Source organism: Ruditapes philippinarum, unplaced genomic scaffold, assembly GCF_026571515.1.
Source record: "Ruditapes philippinarum isolate M1 unplaced genomic scaffold, ASM2657151v2 ctg2374_1_1_1_1, whole genome shotgun sequence".
Taxonomy (NCBI): domain Eukaryota; kingdom Metazoa; phylum Mollusca; class Bivalvia; order Venerida; family Veneridae; genus Ruditapes; species Ruditapes philippinarum.
Window position 1 is genome coordinate 73,347 of NW_026856895.1, and position 19,508 is coordinate 92,854.

Genomic DNA, 19,508 nt, shown 5'->3' on the forward strand with positions numbered 1-19,508 from the left:
TGTGTTTATGAGATATGGTATCGTATATTTAAGATAGGTGGTTTAGTTTGATATCTTGTATCTTTGTGAGATATCTCATCTCTTCTTGGCAAAATCGCTAGTCTTCATCTGTTAATATACGCAAGTTGATACTATTAGCAATAGTGAAAACAGTACAATTTATGCTATTTCTGTGATGTTTTTATATATATATAATCAGACATGGCAACAAAACAACTCTCCTTTTTGTTTGGTTATAATTCGCATAGGCACAGGTAGTCCTTCATTAAATGACTTCGCATCTTCGATTTCTTTTACATTTGTTGGAAGTAGCGACTCTTTCTTTATACGTTATAGCGGACGTTCTAACGAGACCGTACTTGTGTGACTACTCTATTGTACCTTTAGCACTGATTTATAAATCCGTGCTTTTAGGCACAAAAAGCATAAAAGCAATAAGAAAGTACAGTTACCTATTGTTCTTCCTACATAAGTATCCAAATGGATAAATGTGGAAAAAAAATTTCAAATACCCGCGGTATACGTCCAAATATTTTGTGCATTGACATATGGTGACTTTCAAACTCTACTAGTGGAGGAAGACAATCCATTTCTCAGCTTAATAGTTCTACATGAGACAATCGTCATTAAGTTCTAAGCGGAATTTATACCCCGCCAGTCAGGGACAAGTGCTCCGACTTCAATTAACTACTTAAACAAATTATTCGGACAAAAAAGTTTTTTTGGTTTTGTGCACCAGATCTTATCTAATTTTTCAGATGTTTTGGATACGTAATGAAATAGACACGGTCAGCCTATTAGGATATCTTGAAATGTTTCATATAAACACCTTTTAACCATAATTGATCATAAAGCCTGCAAATGAAGTCCATTAACAGTCCGGCGAACGACAGGCTTCTCAGTTATATCATTTTCCATGTCAATCAAGCACTTGTCCTTGGATTATCATAAATGAGAACTGGGTACACCGCTCATGTGTTCGCTGTTGTGTACGTGTGCGTGTGTGCGTGCGTGCGTGCGTGTGTGTGTGCGCGCGTGTGAGTTGTGTTTTTCTAAAATGACAAGTCAATCCTTGTGGTTTGGTATGCTTAAATTTCAAGAAAGTTGATCAAGAACATTTTTGAAATTCGACATCAGTTCTAACGTCTCCAAATAATTTTCTTTGTCTAGTATATTAATATACTATTATTGATAGGGCAAACTATTAAAAAAAACAAAATATGTCCATATGCAATGCTATATAGTGACAACAGCTGCATTTAAAGTTTCCAGTACCGTACGTCCATGAACAGGCTCAATCAAACCTAGCCTGCAACATTTTCAGTTTGCCATTTTATACTTTCTTTAGGGATTCTAGGGATTTTTTCTCTATTCTATTATGACTGTTTGTAGATAATTTCATTTAACTTTAGTAGTAAGACAATTTGCCTTCAGTGCTATTTCTTGTTCTAGATCTAGATCTGGTTGAACTAAAACGTTTTCAGGACATATACCTTACTTATAGTTCCACTTCTAACCCAACACTTGTATAATTCGTTATACCTCAGATACTTTTGGACATAATATGTAAATATGTCTAGGAATAACTTTGTTTAAAAATGGTAACTGGTTTCGCACCCAAAAAAGTATTTCGCAACATGCTTCATTTTCTTTATTTAAAATCCTTAATTACGCCGAATTATCAATGTCCCAAAAGCTTTCGTTATTTGATACTCTTGTCGGTTCCGTTCTTAACTTTGGTTCACAAATATGGGGCAGTCATAAAGCACCAGATATCGAAGCTGTACATACAAAATTTTTAAGATGAGTTCTTTGTGTCAAAAAGTCAACCAATATATGTGCACTATATGGTGAAACTGGACGATTACCGATGGAATGTAATAGAAAAATAAATATGCTTAAGTATTGGGTACACATATCAAAACAAGATCAAAATTCGCTTTCTCATGCTGAAAAATCATACAGATAATAGAAACCATTTCTATCAAAATTGGGCAACTCAAATCAAAATGATATTAGATAGTCATGCACGGTTTCAGTTATATTTGGAATTGCTAGTTTGATATATATTCCGTTTGAAGAGATTAAGTTAAGAGTTATTGATACTTATACAAACAAAATTGGTATTGTGAAATAAATAATTCGAGTCGCTTACATTTTTATTCAATATATAAACACGATTTTTTGTTAGAGAAATATTTTTCAGATGTTTGTGAACAAAAATTTAGAATAGCTTTAACTAAATACAGAATTTCAGCACATAATTTACGTATTGAATTTGGAAGATATGACGACACACTCCGGCAAAGTCGACTATGTACCTTTTGTAATTCTAATCAAATTGAGGACGAATATCATTTCTTGTTGATCTGCCCTTACTATAGAGATATAAGAATAAAATATTTGCCAAGTTATTATTGCCATTGGCCAACAATCACAAAGTTTGAAAGTATCTTATCATCTAATTCTAGAAAAATGACTCAAAATTTATCAAGATTTTTATACTTTGCATTTAAAAGAAGAGGTAATTAACATTTTTCTCTTAATTTGTGTAGTAATCTTTATGTATTTCATCACAAAAAATATCAAATCAAGATTTATATTTTTTGTCTTATAACAAATATCCCTCCGCTAACACAGATTTCATAACATGATGTTTTGCATATTGTTACTAATAACTATGTTACCTGTCTATTATTATGCTAGAAACGTTGTTATAATGTTTAAAGCAAATAAACTGTATTGTAATGTATTGTATTGTATTGTAAAAATTTGAATAGCGAATTAGTAAACATACAATACAGACTAAATGTGTAAATTGTATTCAATATAAACAACAAAAATGTATACAAAATTAAAGAGATTTACATATTTCCCCCACAAAATGTCTAAGTGACACAGAGCCATTACTGGACTGTCCGTTTTTTTTTTTTGTCATTTAAGAAATCTTAATTAAACGATTTTGAACTTTTAAAATCGTATCTTGTGTCGACAACGATACAACAAAATTCGTCAAATATTTAGTAGGATTGTTTGCAATGGTTATGTTAGTACTTGCACCGTTTGAAATGGTTCCAGAAAAAAATCAGTAGAAATTCATTGATTTTTCAGGTATTTGCAGTGGTATTTAAGTTAAATGATGGTTTTATTTTAAAATATGTTGATTTTCTGTCTGTGACATGATTCATTTTCCAAAGCACCAACGATAAATTACCGAAATTTATATCGTGATTTCGGAAAGGTTTTCGGATGGTATCAAAGATAATAAATAAAGATAAATGATATTCTAATTTCTATTTTCATGTCAATTAGACATCCATTTTTCTGTTATGTAGCTAATATTTATCATGCACATTAGGTAATCTACACTATATATATATTTTATTCTTATTTTAATTTAGCAATACTGTTGAATATAATTTACAGTTCAATTTAAAAAGCTGTGAAGGTGTTGACAATATATTAAATTAATTAGGAAGTGGCTAGCCGTACAGGCCCGTACGGCTAGCCAAAAGTTCTAGCCGTACGTGAGTCACGTACGTCTAGCCAAGACGCACTGTATTGTCTAGCCGTACGGCACTTTTCAAAATTATATGGAAGTCGAAAATGCATATATGTTATTTTGTGTCTTTAAACGAGGATTTAAATCAAGTCTCCGCATTTGTCATAGTGTGTTCACTGTAATAAAGATTCTCCGCTGTTTTGTAAGAAAAAATGAATACTTACAAGCGTTGTATAATCTATCTTGATAATTGTCAAAATTGCATGTTATAAGTTATAACGTCCTTGATTTTCATGCTTATAATGATTTTTTGTTTTACTTGTATGAAAATTTGTATTTTAGATGAATTATTAAATCTTTTTTGTTAATTAAGAACATATGGATCGAATAAATAATAATCGGAGTGGAATAAATAAATAAATAAAAAGAATATTGAAAAATAAAACGGTGAAAAGCAAAAAAAAAAAATAATAATTTTCAAATACAGTAGATAAATATCGAACATAAAAGCACAATCAATTAATTAGCCTTAATTAAAGCCTACCCAGGGACTGACAATAGAATTTTAGAATGCGTTTCACGGAACATGCAAACTTTCCTTAATGATGGACAAACTTCTTTACCGTCGGTAATTGACACAATTATCACAGCCAAACAACGATTATTTTCGGTGTTTTTTTGTTTTGTTTTTTTTTCAATTTAAAAATTAAACTTAATGAAACAAAAGAGGCTTATTATCAAAATTGTGTAAACTATTTCAATTGATGTTATTAAACTGCGATTAATCTCTTAAAAGTAAACATACGAAGACAATTGCTGTTTCTTGGTTGAAATCCTCGCTTAAAGTCATAAAATAACATATGCATTTTCAACTTCCATATAATATTGATAGTGCCGTATGGCTAGCCAATACAGTGTGTCCTTGCTAGTCGTGCGTGACTCACATACGGCTAGAACTTTTGGCTAGCCGTACGGGCCCGTATAAGCTTATAATCAATTTAATACAAAGTCTCATTGCAAGCTGTTATAAACATTTAACTGAATTAGGTGCTATAATTTTGAAAGCTCTTATGATTTAATAACAAGCATATAATTTTCAATATATATAGAAACCAGCCCTTTTCTGGACTTCGTAATTACTGCAAGGTATATTAAACAGAATTTCTTGCCATGGAACTGACCATAACAGACAGGATAACATCATATTTATAAAGGTTATCACAAATAAAGTTAAGACTATACAAATATATGTCAGCAATGATTTTGCAGTTATAACTATATAACAGTTTTTTATGTTTTAGTTTCGAATGGCATAGAATAAAGAAGAATGTGTGATTACAACCACATGAGATCACCGGGTTTAAACCCGTCAGGAATCATCGACCATGTGTCATCATTATCTAACAATCTAGGAGAGTTAATTGAGAACTCCGAATATAGTGATATTACCTTGGTCGTTGAGGAGCGGAGATTTCAGGCTCATAAAGTTATTCTAGCTGCTAGATCAGAATATTTCAGGTACCTTTTTTGACATGCGTTAATGTTACCTATTACCTTAATAGTTTAAAATAGGATGAAATATATAAGTAATATATAATAACACATGTGGTATTTTATTGTTTAAAGCAAAATCTAGTACTGTTCGTGTTTTAATGCATTTTCTTAAAAACTTACAGTACATGTTACTATGATGTATACATCCCGACAGGAACTTTGGATTCTTTCATGTGAGGAAGCTATCCAGCTAGCTTACGGAACGTCGGTGGTTCTACTCAGGTACCCGTTCGTGCCTGAAATAATGCATGAAAGGGCACCTGAGGGATTCCTCCACCAGTAAAGCTGGAACGTCGCGATATGACCTATACTGTGTCGATGTGACGTAAAACCCCCCCCCCCAAAAAAAAAAAAAAAAAAAAAAATGTATATATTACATCACATCAATGTTTTGTGTAATTCATTTAAACAAAGGAAATCTGCTGGGGAATGATTATAAAGCAAAATGCTGTTATACAGTTAAAGTGTTAAACTTTGACAGTAATTAACAGGAAGGATGTTTTGTTAATGATATTGAATTTAATGATGATCATGCATACATGTTTTCTTTTATACTTGTTTATCATAATAAAAAAAAACCAGACAACACTGAATAAGCAGTATAGCCTATCATGTTTAACTCCATACCTTCTTGCAGAAACTGAATCTACCCAAACAATCGGTGCTGAGCAAGATCATGGGGCACAACTGTGCTGTCTGATATATGATACTCTTCACTGTTCTCAATTAAGTTTGAACAGATTTTAAAATATGAATTTTCCTTTAAAATTGATCAGTTATTGTGCAGATTGAAAGTCCATTTTAATTATAATGGTGTGAGTTATCTAGAAAGGCTTTTAAATATATTCATGTGTATGTATCAACATCTTTTGAATTTGTTTAGATTAAAGTGACATTATGCTCATATTTTCATAGTCAAGTTGAGCTGAATTGACTTTATATTTCAAAAGATTAACTGACAAAATGGTGATTGACCAACAGTTGATATTGGAAAATGTTTTGAATAAAATTATAAATCAGCCTAAAATCTAAAAAGACTGCCCCACTCTTTTTATAAACTAAGGGTTAGGTGTAAATTCTAATAGATATTTACAGAAATTTCGTTGGGATCTCTGCGTTACTTATTGTTTATGCGAACTTAATAATTAAGTATAAAGGAATTATGGCGAAATGAAACTTATTTTGATATTCACCCGTTCACGCGTTATATACCCTTAGATGGGCATAATGTCACTTTAAATTTTTTAGCGACAATGGCTTATAGGCTACTAGTTTTTTCAAGTATTAGTCAGCTTCCCTCTTTATGTAAATGTATGTATAATAAATTTTCCATTTATAAAAGTCAATCTTAGCATGTTTTAAAACAATGCATTATGGCAACACTAATTAATATCAATTTTGCATTGATGTTTTTTATTTTAGGGCAATGTTATTTGGTGGACTGAGGGAGTCACAGCCGGGAACCAGTGAAGTTAAATTACAGGACACGTCAGCTAAAGCTTTTGAAGCTGTTCTTAAATATATGTATACAGGAAAAATGAATTTGATGGAAGTTAAGGTAAATTAAATATAAATATAACAACATGATATTAAAACAAAAATATTCTTATAGTGATGTGAACAGGAAGAATCCGAAATGAGAAATGTATATATACATGTAGATATTATACATTTATATATACATTTCTCATATATTTTTACCTTTATTTATCATCAGAAAACATATATCAAATAAGTAATATATATTTTATATAATGCTACAAGTCTAAAATTTAATTACATTTTCTCCTCTCAGTATTATAAACTTTTTTTTACTTTGGAAAAATGGAAAAATCTAGCCAAATGAGAAAATATTTAACTTTATTAATGACAGTTATAATGATAATTGTTATTTTTTGCAGGAGGAACATCTACTAGATATACTTGGTATGGCTCATAGGTATGGTTTCACAGAGCTAGAATCTGCTATATCCGACTACTTGAAGGCTATATTAAACATCAGAAATGTTTGTTTGATATATGATCTAGCCAACATTTATAATCTACACAGTTTATGTGAAACTTGTAAGGACTTCATGGATAGAAACGCATCACCGATTCTCCAGAGTGAAGCTTTCCTTACACTGTCCAAGGTGAGTAATCTATATAAGCTTTCCTTACACTGTCCAAGGTGAGTAATCTATATTAGCTTTCCTTACACTGTCCAAGGTGAGTTATCTATATAAGCTTTCCTTACACTGTCCAAGGTGAGTAATCTATATAAGCTTTCCTTACACTGTCCAAGGTGAGTAATCTATATTAGCTTTCCTTACACTGTCCAAGGTGAGTTATCTATATAAGCTTTCCTTACACTGTCCAAGGTGAGTAATCTATATTAGCTTTCCTTACACTGTCCAAGGTGTGTAATCTATATTAGCTTTCCTTACACTGTCCAAGGTGAGTTATCTATATAAGCTTTCCTTACACTGTCCAAGGTGAGTAATCTATATAATCATTCCTTACACTGTCCAAGGTGAGTAATCTATATTAGCTTTCCTTACACTGTCCAAGGTGAGTAATCTATATAATCTTTCCTTACACTGTCCAAGGTGAGTAATCTATATAAGCTTTCTTTACACTGTCCAAGGTGAGTAATCTATATAAGCTTTCCTTACACTGTCCAAGGTGAGTAATCTATATAAGCTTTCCTTACACTGTCCAAGGTGAGTAATCTATATTAGCTTTCCTTACACTGTCCAAGGTGAGTTATCTATATAATCTTTCCTTACACTGTCCAAGGTGAGTAATCTATATAAGCTTTCTTTACACTGTCCAAGGTGAGTAATCTATATTAGCTTTCCTTACACTGTCCAAGGTGAGTTATCTATATAAGCTTTCCTTACACTGTCCAAGGTGAGTAATCTATATTAGCTTTCCTTACACTGTCCAAGGTGAGTTATCTATATAATCTTTCTTTACACTGTCCAAGGTGAGTAATCTATATTAGCTTTCCTTACACTGTCCAAGGTGAGTTATCTATATAAGCTTTCCTTACACTGTCCAAGGTGAGTAATCTATATTAGCTTTCCTTACACTGTCCAAGGTGAGTTATCTATATAATCTTTCCTTACACTGTCCAAGGTGAGTAATCTATATAATCTTTCCTTACACTGTCCAAGGTGAGTAATTTATATAAGCTTTCCTTACACTGTCCAAGGTGAGTAATCTATATAAGCTTTCCTTACACTGTCCAAGGTGAGTAATCTATATAAGCTTTCCTTACACTGTCCAAGGTGAGTAATCTATATAAGCTTTCCTTACACTGTCCAAGGTGAGTAATCTATATTAGCTTTCTTTACACTGTCCAAGGTGAGTAATCTATATAATCATTCCTTACACTGTCCAATGTCAGTAATCTATATAAGCTTTCTTTACACTGTCCAAGGTGAGTAATCTATATAAGCTTTCCTTACACTGTCCAAGGTGAGTTATCTAATGTATAAATGCATCAATTAGTGATCCTTATTTATCTTATTGAGTCATGGCTTAAATGCAGGAGATGTCCCAGCCTTTAACATATAAACAAATGATATGTTAATTGAATTCATTTTCCCCTCTTAATGCCCATTTAAAACATTTTATTGGGTATATTCTGTTTGTGTTTGATATGAACTACAGAGGTGAAATGATATTTTCTGTTAACAGTATTGATTTATAATTGTATATTATATTTAGCACTCTGTGAAGGAGTTGATCTCGAGGGATTCGTTTTGTGCCCCGGAGATCGAGATATTTACCTCTATACAGAGATGGGCTGTAGAGAATGAAGGTGAAGATCCTACATCTATATTAGAGTCTGTGAGACTTGCTCTAATGTCCATGCATGAGTTACTGAATGCTGTTAGAGATACCTCATTTGTGTCACCAGATGCCATTCTTGATGCCATCAAGATTCAGACAGAGTGTAGAAATATGGAGCTGAAATATAGAGGCTTTAAATGTAAGAAATTGACTCATTATTGTTCAAGCTATGTTATGATAATTTTATTGAAGGAATAGATATTGAGTGTGTTGTTGTAGAATAATGCATAGGTCGAGTTCAAATATGCAGGAATATGATCACAAAGGAGTGATTAATTACAAAGCATTTAAATGATAAATCAGTTATCATGATATCATACTTCAATGCAAGAAAAATGGATATCTATTTCCATTGTAACATAATTATGAAAAGGGAATTGATAAAAAGGTGTTGAACTACATTGAGCATAGAAGTAATTTTCCTGACTCCATTTGGTTTATTGACAATATGGTGTGTAACCATTCCTTTTTATGCTGTGCATATATCGTGTTGTAATGCACTTGACAGTCCTATTTGTTTGATTAGGGAATAATGTGAAGGGTGTTAACCATTAAATATGGCATTAATTTAACATTTTCAAATGACATATATTTCTTTTAGATCAAAAAAATGTAATAAAACAGATTATATACAATATTATTTTATTCTATTTTGGGTACAAGTAAGTCACTATAACAATTTTAGTCGGTTGAAACCTTATATGTATTGTCATTTATTAGACATTTTAAGGAATAGTTAATACTCACACAGAAAATGTACATGATATTTTATGTGATTGTTAGTACCGGAGGAGAATGTAGCGACAACAAGGCATGGAGCTCAGGTGATACGAGGTGAGATGAAAGCCGCACTGCTGGACGGCGACACATCAACATATGACCTTGACCGTGGCTTTACACGACATTTGATTGATGACAACAACGGTCAGGGAATAGTGATCAAACTAGCACAGCCTTATATACTCAATACTATTAAACTGTTATTGTGGGACCGAGATCACAGGTAACTAGTATATTCATTAACAAAAGAAAGAATAATGATAATTTAGGACCACTCTGGTCAAACTTTAGAAAAAAATAGTAAGTTTGAAAAAAAATTTGAAATTTCTGTTTTAAAAGGGAAAGATTTTGACCTTTTGTGTAAATGTCATCCAATGATCAGACTGATAAATTATAGTTTTAGTTACCTAGTTAATACAGTAAAAAAGAAAATTGGATGCACAACATTAAAGGTCATTATTTTGACCTCATTATGGCAACATGCATACCGAGCTTATAAGAAACATCATTGGCCTAAGTCTAATCTCATCTTAGCTTTAAGTCTGTCACCTTGTTGAATTGCTATAAAGTGAATGCAGTTGAATTTATCTATAAACATAATTATATGAGAATTTGAATATATTTTTATTCAGGTCCTATTCGTATTATATAGAAGTATCAATGGATGACAAAGATTATGAGAAAGTTATAGATTATACAAGATACTGGTGTAGATCTGAACAAACATTACACTTTCCAGCTAAAGTTGTCAGGTATGCTTTACTGTTTTATCTTTGAAGCTGCATGCCTCCAGATGAGCCAAATTATTTCAAGAAAATTGATAAAAAGTAATGTAGATTTCAAGAAAAGTTAACAGATTAAAAATTAAAGTTATAATTGACATGTTATTTGCAATTAAGGACTGATTTGGGCATTATTTATCACCATATTTCTACTGCGTTAGACTAACATAGTAAGGACTATTTTCACTTACTTTGACATCTTTTTGGTAATTTATGTTGATAGCAATTGCTGTTTGCATGTTTGAAATGTGTTAATTATTTCCTTTGTTCACTTTACAATATTTTACTTTTAAATATGGTTTTAGAATTTTCATAAAAATTAGCATAAATCTGGAGGTATGTAGCTTTAAAGACCTGTTAGCTGTTTAAAGAATAGTTGGGTGGGGACACGGTATTTGCATCAGTAGAACACTGATTAAAATTGTAAATGCAATTCTTGTACAACATTTCATCTCATCAACTTCTTAAGATATTTACCTGAACCTTCACACGTGTCTTTGAAATCATAATAGGAGGTCACTTTACCAGGAAATTCCTGATTAAAGTCTTGTGTGCAACATCAATCCTTAAAACGACGGAAAGAAGTCCAATGTTCAATCTAGACTGCGCTATTGCACCTATGGCCCCCTAAAGTACAAATGGGCGCAATATATAAACTATAATGGGACCATTGGGCACAATCATCAATTAAAGAATTGGATCTTTTTTAAGTGATACTGTCTTTTTTTTTTAATCTCCATGTCACACAGATTCAAGTTAGTGCTCAAAACTGTATGTTAACATGACTTATGCTGTTATATTAAAATAAGGTTTTATTTTATCATATTTATTTTTCAGGTATATAAGAGTTGTTGGTACACATAATACACAAAACAGGGTGTTCCATTTGGTATCTTTTGAATGTTTACATACAACAAAACCTTTCCGTCTTGAGAGAGGCCTAATAGGTGAGTTAATCTAGAGACTTGTGTGAATAAATAGTGTGTTGTGTACAGTTGTGTACAGTTGTGTACAGTTGTGTATAGTTGTGTACAGTTCTTGCATTCCTTACATTCCTTAATCATTGTCACACTGTTTATTGATCATTCAAATGATTTTAGATGATTATGTACAAAACAAGGCAGCCAGAATAGTAAGTCTGTTAAAGTTTCTTGTTAGAACAATCAGGCATAACTTTTCCTGATGTTAAAGGCATGTCTTGTGTGTTCTGGTTTGGTTTGCAACACACCATATGGTGACTTTATGCTTTATTGGTGGAGGAAGATCTCAAGTGCCATACAGTGCATTATTTCAAAACGGGCACCTGAGTAGAACCATCAACATTCTGTAAGCTAGCTGGATAGCTTTCTCATAAGAAAGAACCCAAAGTCCCTGGTGGGATTCAAACCCACAGCAGTGAAGTTGCAAGTGTTTTGAAGTCAACAACATTAACCACTAGGCCACAGACTACCAGTTAAAGACTTACTACTACAATTTTCATGAAATAAATAAATAGCCCATTGTACTTGTATGCATGTTAATGGTAATCATTTGTCCAATTATTGCTTTATTTACATGCAAATCATAACCAATTGTCCAATTATTGCTGTAATGAACTCTACTGGTAATTTAGTTCACCAATAACTAACACTGGTCATCAAGTTTAAGATAATTACTGATGTTATTTATGTACATTTTTGTGATTGGTTACATGTTTGTTAAAGTATATAATTATGTTATTTGTTGTAGTGCCTGATGAAAATGTAGCAACCATATCAAGGAATGCGTGTGTCATAGAGGGTGTTAGTCGCAGTAGAAATGCTCTGTTGAACGGTGATACACATCAGTATGACTGGGACTCGGGTTATACCTGTCACCAGCTGGGTAGTGGAAATATCATTATACAGTTACCACAACCTTTTATGCTAGATTCTATGAGGTAAAAATTAGATTTCCTGAATTATACATTTGATAATCTAAGATAATTATATGTCATTTGATATTTAAAGTACATTGTGCCTGTTTTAGAATGGGCAAACAGGAGTTTGATAAAAATTCAGTTGATGGCTTTAGAGCATGTTAGAGGTTAATAAAAAGGTAAAAAAAGAATTCTGAGTTATTGTATACATACTTAATAAACCAAAAGTAGGAACTGACTTATTCTTTCAACGTTTTTGTAATAATCAAAGGTAAAAACTGTTGAATTATATTGTATGAAAAATAAACTGGACCTTTGTCTTGTTTGTGTGTGAACATATAAATACAACAGGAAAATGACAGTAGGTTTGTTATGATATTTTACAGGTTGTTATGATTTATGATAATTTATATACAGGATGTTATGATTTATGATAATTTATATACAGGATGTTATGATTTATGATATTTTATATACAGGATGTTATGATTTATGATATTTTATACACAGGATGTTATGATTTATGATAATTTATATACAGGATGTTATGATTTATGATATTTTATATACAGGATGTTATGATTTATGATATTTTATATACAGGATGTTATGATTTATGATATTTTATATACAGGATGTTATGATTTATGATATTTTATATACAGGATGTTACTATGGGACTGTGATGACCGTTCGTATTGTTATTATATAGAGGCGTCTGTAGACAACACAAACTGGACTATGATATGTGATAAAAGAAATACACCATCCAAGTAGGCATTATTTTACATTCTAAATTGTTATTATTGAAAATTCAGTCAGTCTTTAAATAATAGATAATATGGAGGAGTAGTATTTTATAATAATAATGTCTATATTAGACTGAAAACCAGGGCTTTATGTTATCTATTCCTTTAAATCAAGTAAATTTATAAAGTTTGTCAATGAAAAAAGTACATACATTGCTCTATTTCATATATGTGCATAATATTTTTTACTTTCATCGTGGTGATTTGTATAATTACAGAGTGAAATGATTGTTCATGGATTTATAAGATAATTTAATATGTCATTTTGTACATAAGGTAGTTTTTCATGGCTCAAAAATAAAGATACGAATACTACTGTAAATCATATGATAAATTTTGATCGGACATTAGCTTTTGTGATGACATGTAGTCTGTTGATTGTTATTATTCACAGTTTCTCTTTTTAACACCATGCCTTCCTGAATCACTTGAAGGATTTTGAACAAACTTCACAAGAACTATTCTTAAGTAACTTCCCAAAAAAAAGTATTAATGATCAACATTATTTTTTGTCCAATCACATTGTAGTATTTTTCAAATTTCTGCTTAGTCTAACTTTGGTTAATGTGTACTAACTAAATAAAATTTACTTAATCTGTCGTCTAACCAGTCTAACAAATTTCAATAATGCATCATATTAGGGAGGAGTTAGAGGTGTGATTTGCACTCTGAATTGTAAAATATCTAAGGTTATCAAAACAATGCCAACGTAAAAAACAATTAAGCGAGGTCAGGTGTTTCTAAATGTGAGGATACAATCAATTAATTTATTACATAGATAATACATGTGGGACATGCAGAGACAAATAATTACATAATAACTTTTTTATATCAAGAAAAATGTCGGTTATAGATTGCTGACTGTTTTTAACTTCTTTTTTTTTCTAGAAAAAGTAACCAAAACATAATTTTCTTTCAGTTGATAGGAATGAACTGCATTAACAATCCTTGATATTAAGAATACAATGATTACATTTTTTGGCTGGAAAACTCTTTGTAAATGGACCCCCTCCACCTGTACACAGAAAATCTGTTTTTCAAATGAGCAATTCAATAGGGATTTTAAATGTTAGTGAATAACTTAAAGTTAATAACGAATTTGTATAAATTATTAATCTAATGTATTTTCTCACATTTTCCATTTATTTATAAAGGATGTACACATTTCATTAACTCCATTGTTTTTACCGAATTGCATCATTTTCCTCGTTGTTTTTTTTTCCAGCATGATAGTCTTACTGTAGTTAATGATCAACATTATTTTTTGTCCAATCACATTGTAGTATTTTTCAAATTTCTGCTAAGTCTAACTTTGGTTAATGTGTACTAACTAAATAAAATTTACTTAATCTGTCGTCTAACCAGTCTAACAAATTTCAGTAATGCATTATATTAGGGAGGAGTTAGAGGTGTAAATTGCACTCTGAATTGGAAAATATAAAGGTTAGCAAAACAATGCCAACGTAAAAATAATTAGGCTTTCTAAATGTGAGGATTTATTACATAGATAATACATGTGGGGCACGCAGAGACAAATGATTACATAGTAACTTTTTTATATCCTTTTAACTCTAAGAAAAATGTCTGTTATAAATTGCTGACTGTTTAAAGTCTGTTATAAATTGCTGACTGTTTAAACTTTATATTTTCTAGAAAAAGTAACCAAAAAACAATTTTCTTTCACTTGATAGGAATGAACTGCATTAACAATGAATACAATGATTACATTTTTGGCTGGAAAACTCATTGTAAACTGACCCCCTCCACCTGTAAACTGTTTTACAAATAATTAATAATCTCTAATGTATTTTTCTCACATTTTTCATTTATTTTAAAAGGATGTACACATTTCATTAACTCCATTGTTTTTACCTACATGTAATTACTGTAGATAAAGGTATAAATTCTGTGACATTTCAGTAAAAATGTGCCTGATTATATGTTGAAAGGGCCATTTATTTAGCTTATCTAAATGTGATATGTTAGAAATTTGACAAGGTGTAGACATCTTGTAGAGCGAAAGGGCGGAGCTATCGGTGATTTAGTGAAAGGCCTTGTTTTTGGTTGAAAAAATAATGTTGATCATTAAATAGGTTAATGTTTATGATATGCATTAACAAAAATAATTGGTCGCCTGCCTGTGGCAGGCTTGACCAATTATTTTTGTTAATACATATAATTAAACACTAACCTATACATGTAACTGGGTCCAATCTGATGATTAAGTAGGTCACTGAAGCTAAAAATAGACTTGTGAAAATCAAATAATTAAATCTGTATTTTTGCCATTTAGTTTTAATACAAGATGAAGTGTATTCGTTCTGTGTTATATATTTGCAGATCGTGGCAGGAAATTACATTTCCAAAACAACCAATAGCTTTTATAAAGATAGTCGGTACTCATAACACAGCCAACGAGGTAAGTTATATATTCATTGTTAAACGGTTAAAACTTTTCTTAAAATAGCAGCATGATTTTTTGTTCAGGAACATTTTATACTGTTAAAATTTTATTCTGTTTACCTACAATAGTCATGTGTATTAAATAACAGAGACATTAATATCTCAACTTTTCAAAAATCCACTGTTAGATAATGGAAACTATTTTTACTGTTGATAAATTTTTCATATATTTCATAATATATAGCTTTATACCCTTAAAGTCTGCTTACATTTTACATGTAGCTTAAGAAAGATGTAATATATAATAATAAAAATAAATAATATATTGGTTAGAATTCACTTACGTGTAAGTCTGTTACATCTGGTCAATAAGATAAGAGCTAACTTTTATTTTATCATAAATGTTTGTCATACAAGTATATATTTTACAGGTATTTCATTGTGTACATTTCGAGACACCATCAAAGTCTGCTAGAATATCTGTAACACGATCATCACCACCAGGTAGTCCATGTACGGTATCCAAGGTGAACCAGACAGAACCAAGTCTCTCACCTAGACCTTCAGTATGTAGAAATCCTGGTAGTCCTCAACTAGCTGGCTTCCTGCCTCAACCTGGCAACCATTTAGTTGGTGCAAGTATGGCGGTGAATGTGAGTGGTGATTTAGGTCAGGAAAGTTTAGATATACCTGAGTCAGAGAGACAAGAGTCTGACAGTAGTTCTAGTGGTGGTTCTGAAACAGAGAGAAGATAGTAGTTCTAGTGGGAGATCTGAAACTAAGAGATGTTGTGTTGTATATTATATTCATATTACTTCTGTTTTCTAGCTTGCTAACGTATAACAGTATTTATACCCCCCGAAACGAAGTTTGGGGGGGTATATAGGAGTCACCCAGTGGTCAGTCGGTCGAATGGTCGGTCGGTCCAGCGGTCTGTTGCATTTTCCTTGTCCGGAGCATAACTTGAAGACTAATGGTTGGAATTCAATATAACTTCATACAATGGTCAAGCATATTGAGAGGAAGTGCAGTGCACAAGAACCATAACTCCATCTTGACTAATTACAGAGTTATGCCCTTTGTTACTTTTCCTTGTCCGGAGCATAACTTGAAGACTAATAGTTGGAATTCAATATAACTTCATTCAATGGTCAAGCACATTGAGAGGAAGTGCAGTGCACAAGAACCATAACTCCATCTTGACTAATTACAGAGTTATGCCCTTTGTTACTTTTCCTTGTCCGGAGCATAACTTGAAAACTACTGCCTGGAATTCAAAACTATTTCATACAATTGTCAAGCATAATAAGGGAAAGTGCAGTACACAAGAACCATAACTCCATCTTGACTAATTACAGAGTTATTGCACTTTGTTACTTTTCCATTGCTTTCTTTTGTCCGGACCATAACTTGAAGACTAATAGTTGGAATTCAAGAACAAGAACAATACTCTATTTGGACTAATTTCAGTTATTGCCCTTTGTTACATTTTTTGTCCAGTGCATAACTTGAAAACTAATAGTTGGAATTCAATAAAACTTCGTAAAATGGTCAAGCACAATGAGAGGAAGTGCAGTGTACAATTACCATAACTCCATCTTCAGTATTTATAGAGTTATTGCCCTTTGTTCCTTTTCCTTGTCTTTCTGGACTTATTACAGAGTAATTCAATAAATCTTCATCGGAAATGCAACATACAAGAACCAAAGCTATATTTAATTGCCCACAACCATAACTTTTACAAGGTATTCTGTTACTAGTAACATCCTCATTTCCAAAGCAGTCTTGCGGTGGTATTAATCACATTTAGTGATAGTTCTAGTTTATAGTTGTTAGGGGTATATAACTAGGATGGTTTATATAATTGTAATGGTATAAAATATAATGCAAACAAAAGTTCATTAATACATTGAAAATTCAATGTATATGTAACAGTATCCTCTATTTAAACATATATAGAACTGACTCGGTGCTTTTGAAATACAAAGCCAATAATGTAATTCAGCAATGTATTGCAGAATATCTAACTGTAGAAAACAATGTAACATGTAAATGTACAGACAAAACTTATCAGCTTAAATTTCTGCAGATTTTACATCAATAAACTTCCTGCAGAAATAAAGTTCCTTTCATATATTGTGTATCCAAAGCAAAATTCAAAACTTTTGAAAATGTTTTCTAGACTACATACACAATATAACATGCCAATGAATTTTGATATCAATTTGTCCCAGTTTTTGACCCAGTGACTTAGATTATTGTATTTAGTAGTACTACTATGAAATTTTGACTATGTCACTGTGTTATATGCTGAATTGATCTTTGATAACAGTTGACCTGTATTTTATCTAGTGAACTACTTTCTTGTGCTAGAGCCTTTAATTTGTACTTGATACACAATATGACCCAGTGATCTCTTTATTGTTAGAGATTCACTTATGAAATTTGGACTATTTGCACAATATTAGAAGCAGACTGCAGATTTGAACTTTATATCAGTTGTACTTGATTTATACCTTATGCTTGTTGTTTATTTATAGTAATCAATATTATTTGTCCCATGTCATTTAGAGCCTTTATAGTGAGGCCATCAAAGCCTTCTTGTTGGAAGTATATGTTAGCACATATATAGTTATATGTATATAAGAACATGTCGTAACAGTGGATTAAATATGTGTGTTGTATATATTATGTATATATTTCATTGTTGTAGTTATGATTATGCATCAGAAAACCTGTAACAATGGTCAGTAAATGTACATAATTTCTGTGTTGGAAATTTATACTTACATTTATCACAGGATGTCTCTTGTTTTTCATGTAATATAACCACTATATATTTCTTTATTTTACACATGTGTATATCATTTTGAGGTCATTTTTGTCTATACATTTCATAACAAAACATGATATGAAAGCTCTTGTAAAACATTAAAACATCAAACTAGTTCATTTTCAATAATTTCAATGCGTTTAGTAATATGATAAAAAAATCTCAGTTTCTTTGTTGTATAATTTAACTTTTATTAAACAGTCCAAAAGACTTGCTCTATTATAATTTCTTGATGTTGTTTAAAAAATCTTATATTATATGGCAACTCATACTGATAAATTTTTTCCACTTCTCCTCAGATATGATAATGACATTTTACATAGCAAGTTTGTAAAAAAACACCATTTTTGTTCAGATAATTTTCAGTGCTTAAAAAAATTTCGTTTTACATTTGATATTGTTCATTAATGTATAACATATTTAATATTTTTCTACAATTTATTGTTATAATAAAGAAAAATGCATGTATGTAAAAAACGGTTGCATTTTTTGCTAAGATTTGTAAACCGCCCATTATAATTGATTTAAAACCTATTAATTTATTTGTTTTCCAACAATGTAATCTTTTTTAATTCACAATGAAACTTTCCTTCCTTTCTTATTAATTTGAAACTCCCTTTAATATTACACAAATTGTAAAATATTTTTTCCTGAAATTTGTTTTCAAAACAATTAACATAAATTGATTCATTGTGTTTGGCAGATATTTTTTGGGGATGCCCCCAAAGAAAGTTGTTAATTTCAGTACATGATACTTCAGTTGCCTTTGTTTCATTGCTTACCCTGATTCTTGTTCATACCTAAGGTTTAGAGCACAGAGACATGGTCCTGCGATTTGTTAAGGTCTCTCTGAAAGACCCATAGTATTTATAAGCTTGTGAGCAGTGGATCAAACCTGTGACCAGGATTAACTAGCTCAGTATGTTACCACTTGCGTAGATTTCCCCTCCACAAAAAACAGGTGTGCACGGACAAGTAACAGAAAAGAATGTCAAAGTGTAAGTTTTAGGTTAAAAATGCTTCAGAGAGTCTATTGCACATCTTTAAGAGGGGTTATGTTTAATTCTGAATATTTTTCTAGTGTTACACACAATAATATCACTTATAA

General features: G+C 31.3%; 1 protein-coding gene across 1 annotated transcript; it reads left to right on the top strand.

The window, feature by feature from the left end:
- The first annotated feature begins 3,032 nt into the window (after positions 1 to 3,032).
- On the top strand, positions 3,033 to 18,714 carry LOC132748051 (BTB/POZ domain-containing protein 9-like). Its single transcript, XM_060737596.1, has 12 exons — positions 3,033 to 3,111; positions 4,804 to 5,020; positions 6,479 to 6,614; positions 6,958 to 7,188; positions 8,771 to 9,035; positions 9,680 to 9,899; positions 10,309 to 10,428; positions 11,296 to 11,405; positions 12,187 to 12,376; positions 13,021 to 13,128; positions 15,505 to 15,583; positions 15,999 to 18,714. The coding sequence occupies exons 2-12, from the start codon at positions 4,830 to 4,832 to the stop codon at positions 16,320 to 16,322; spliced, it is 1,974 nt and encodes a 657-aa protein (XP_060593579.1). The 5' UTR covers positions 3,033 to 3,111; positions 4,804 to 4,829; the 3' UTR covers positions 16,323 to 18,714.
- The last annotated feature ends 794 nt before the right edge of the window (positions 18,715 to 19,508 follow it).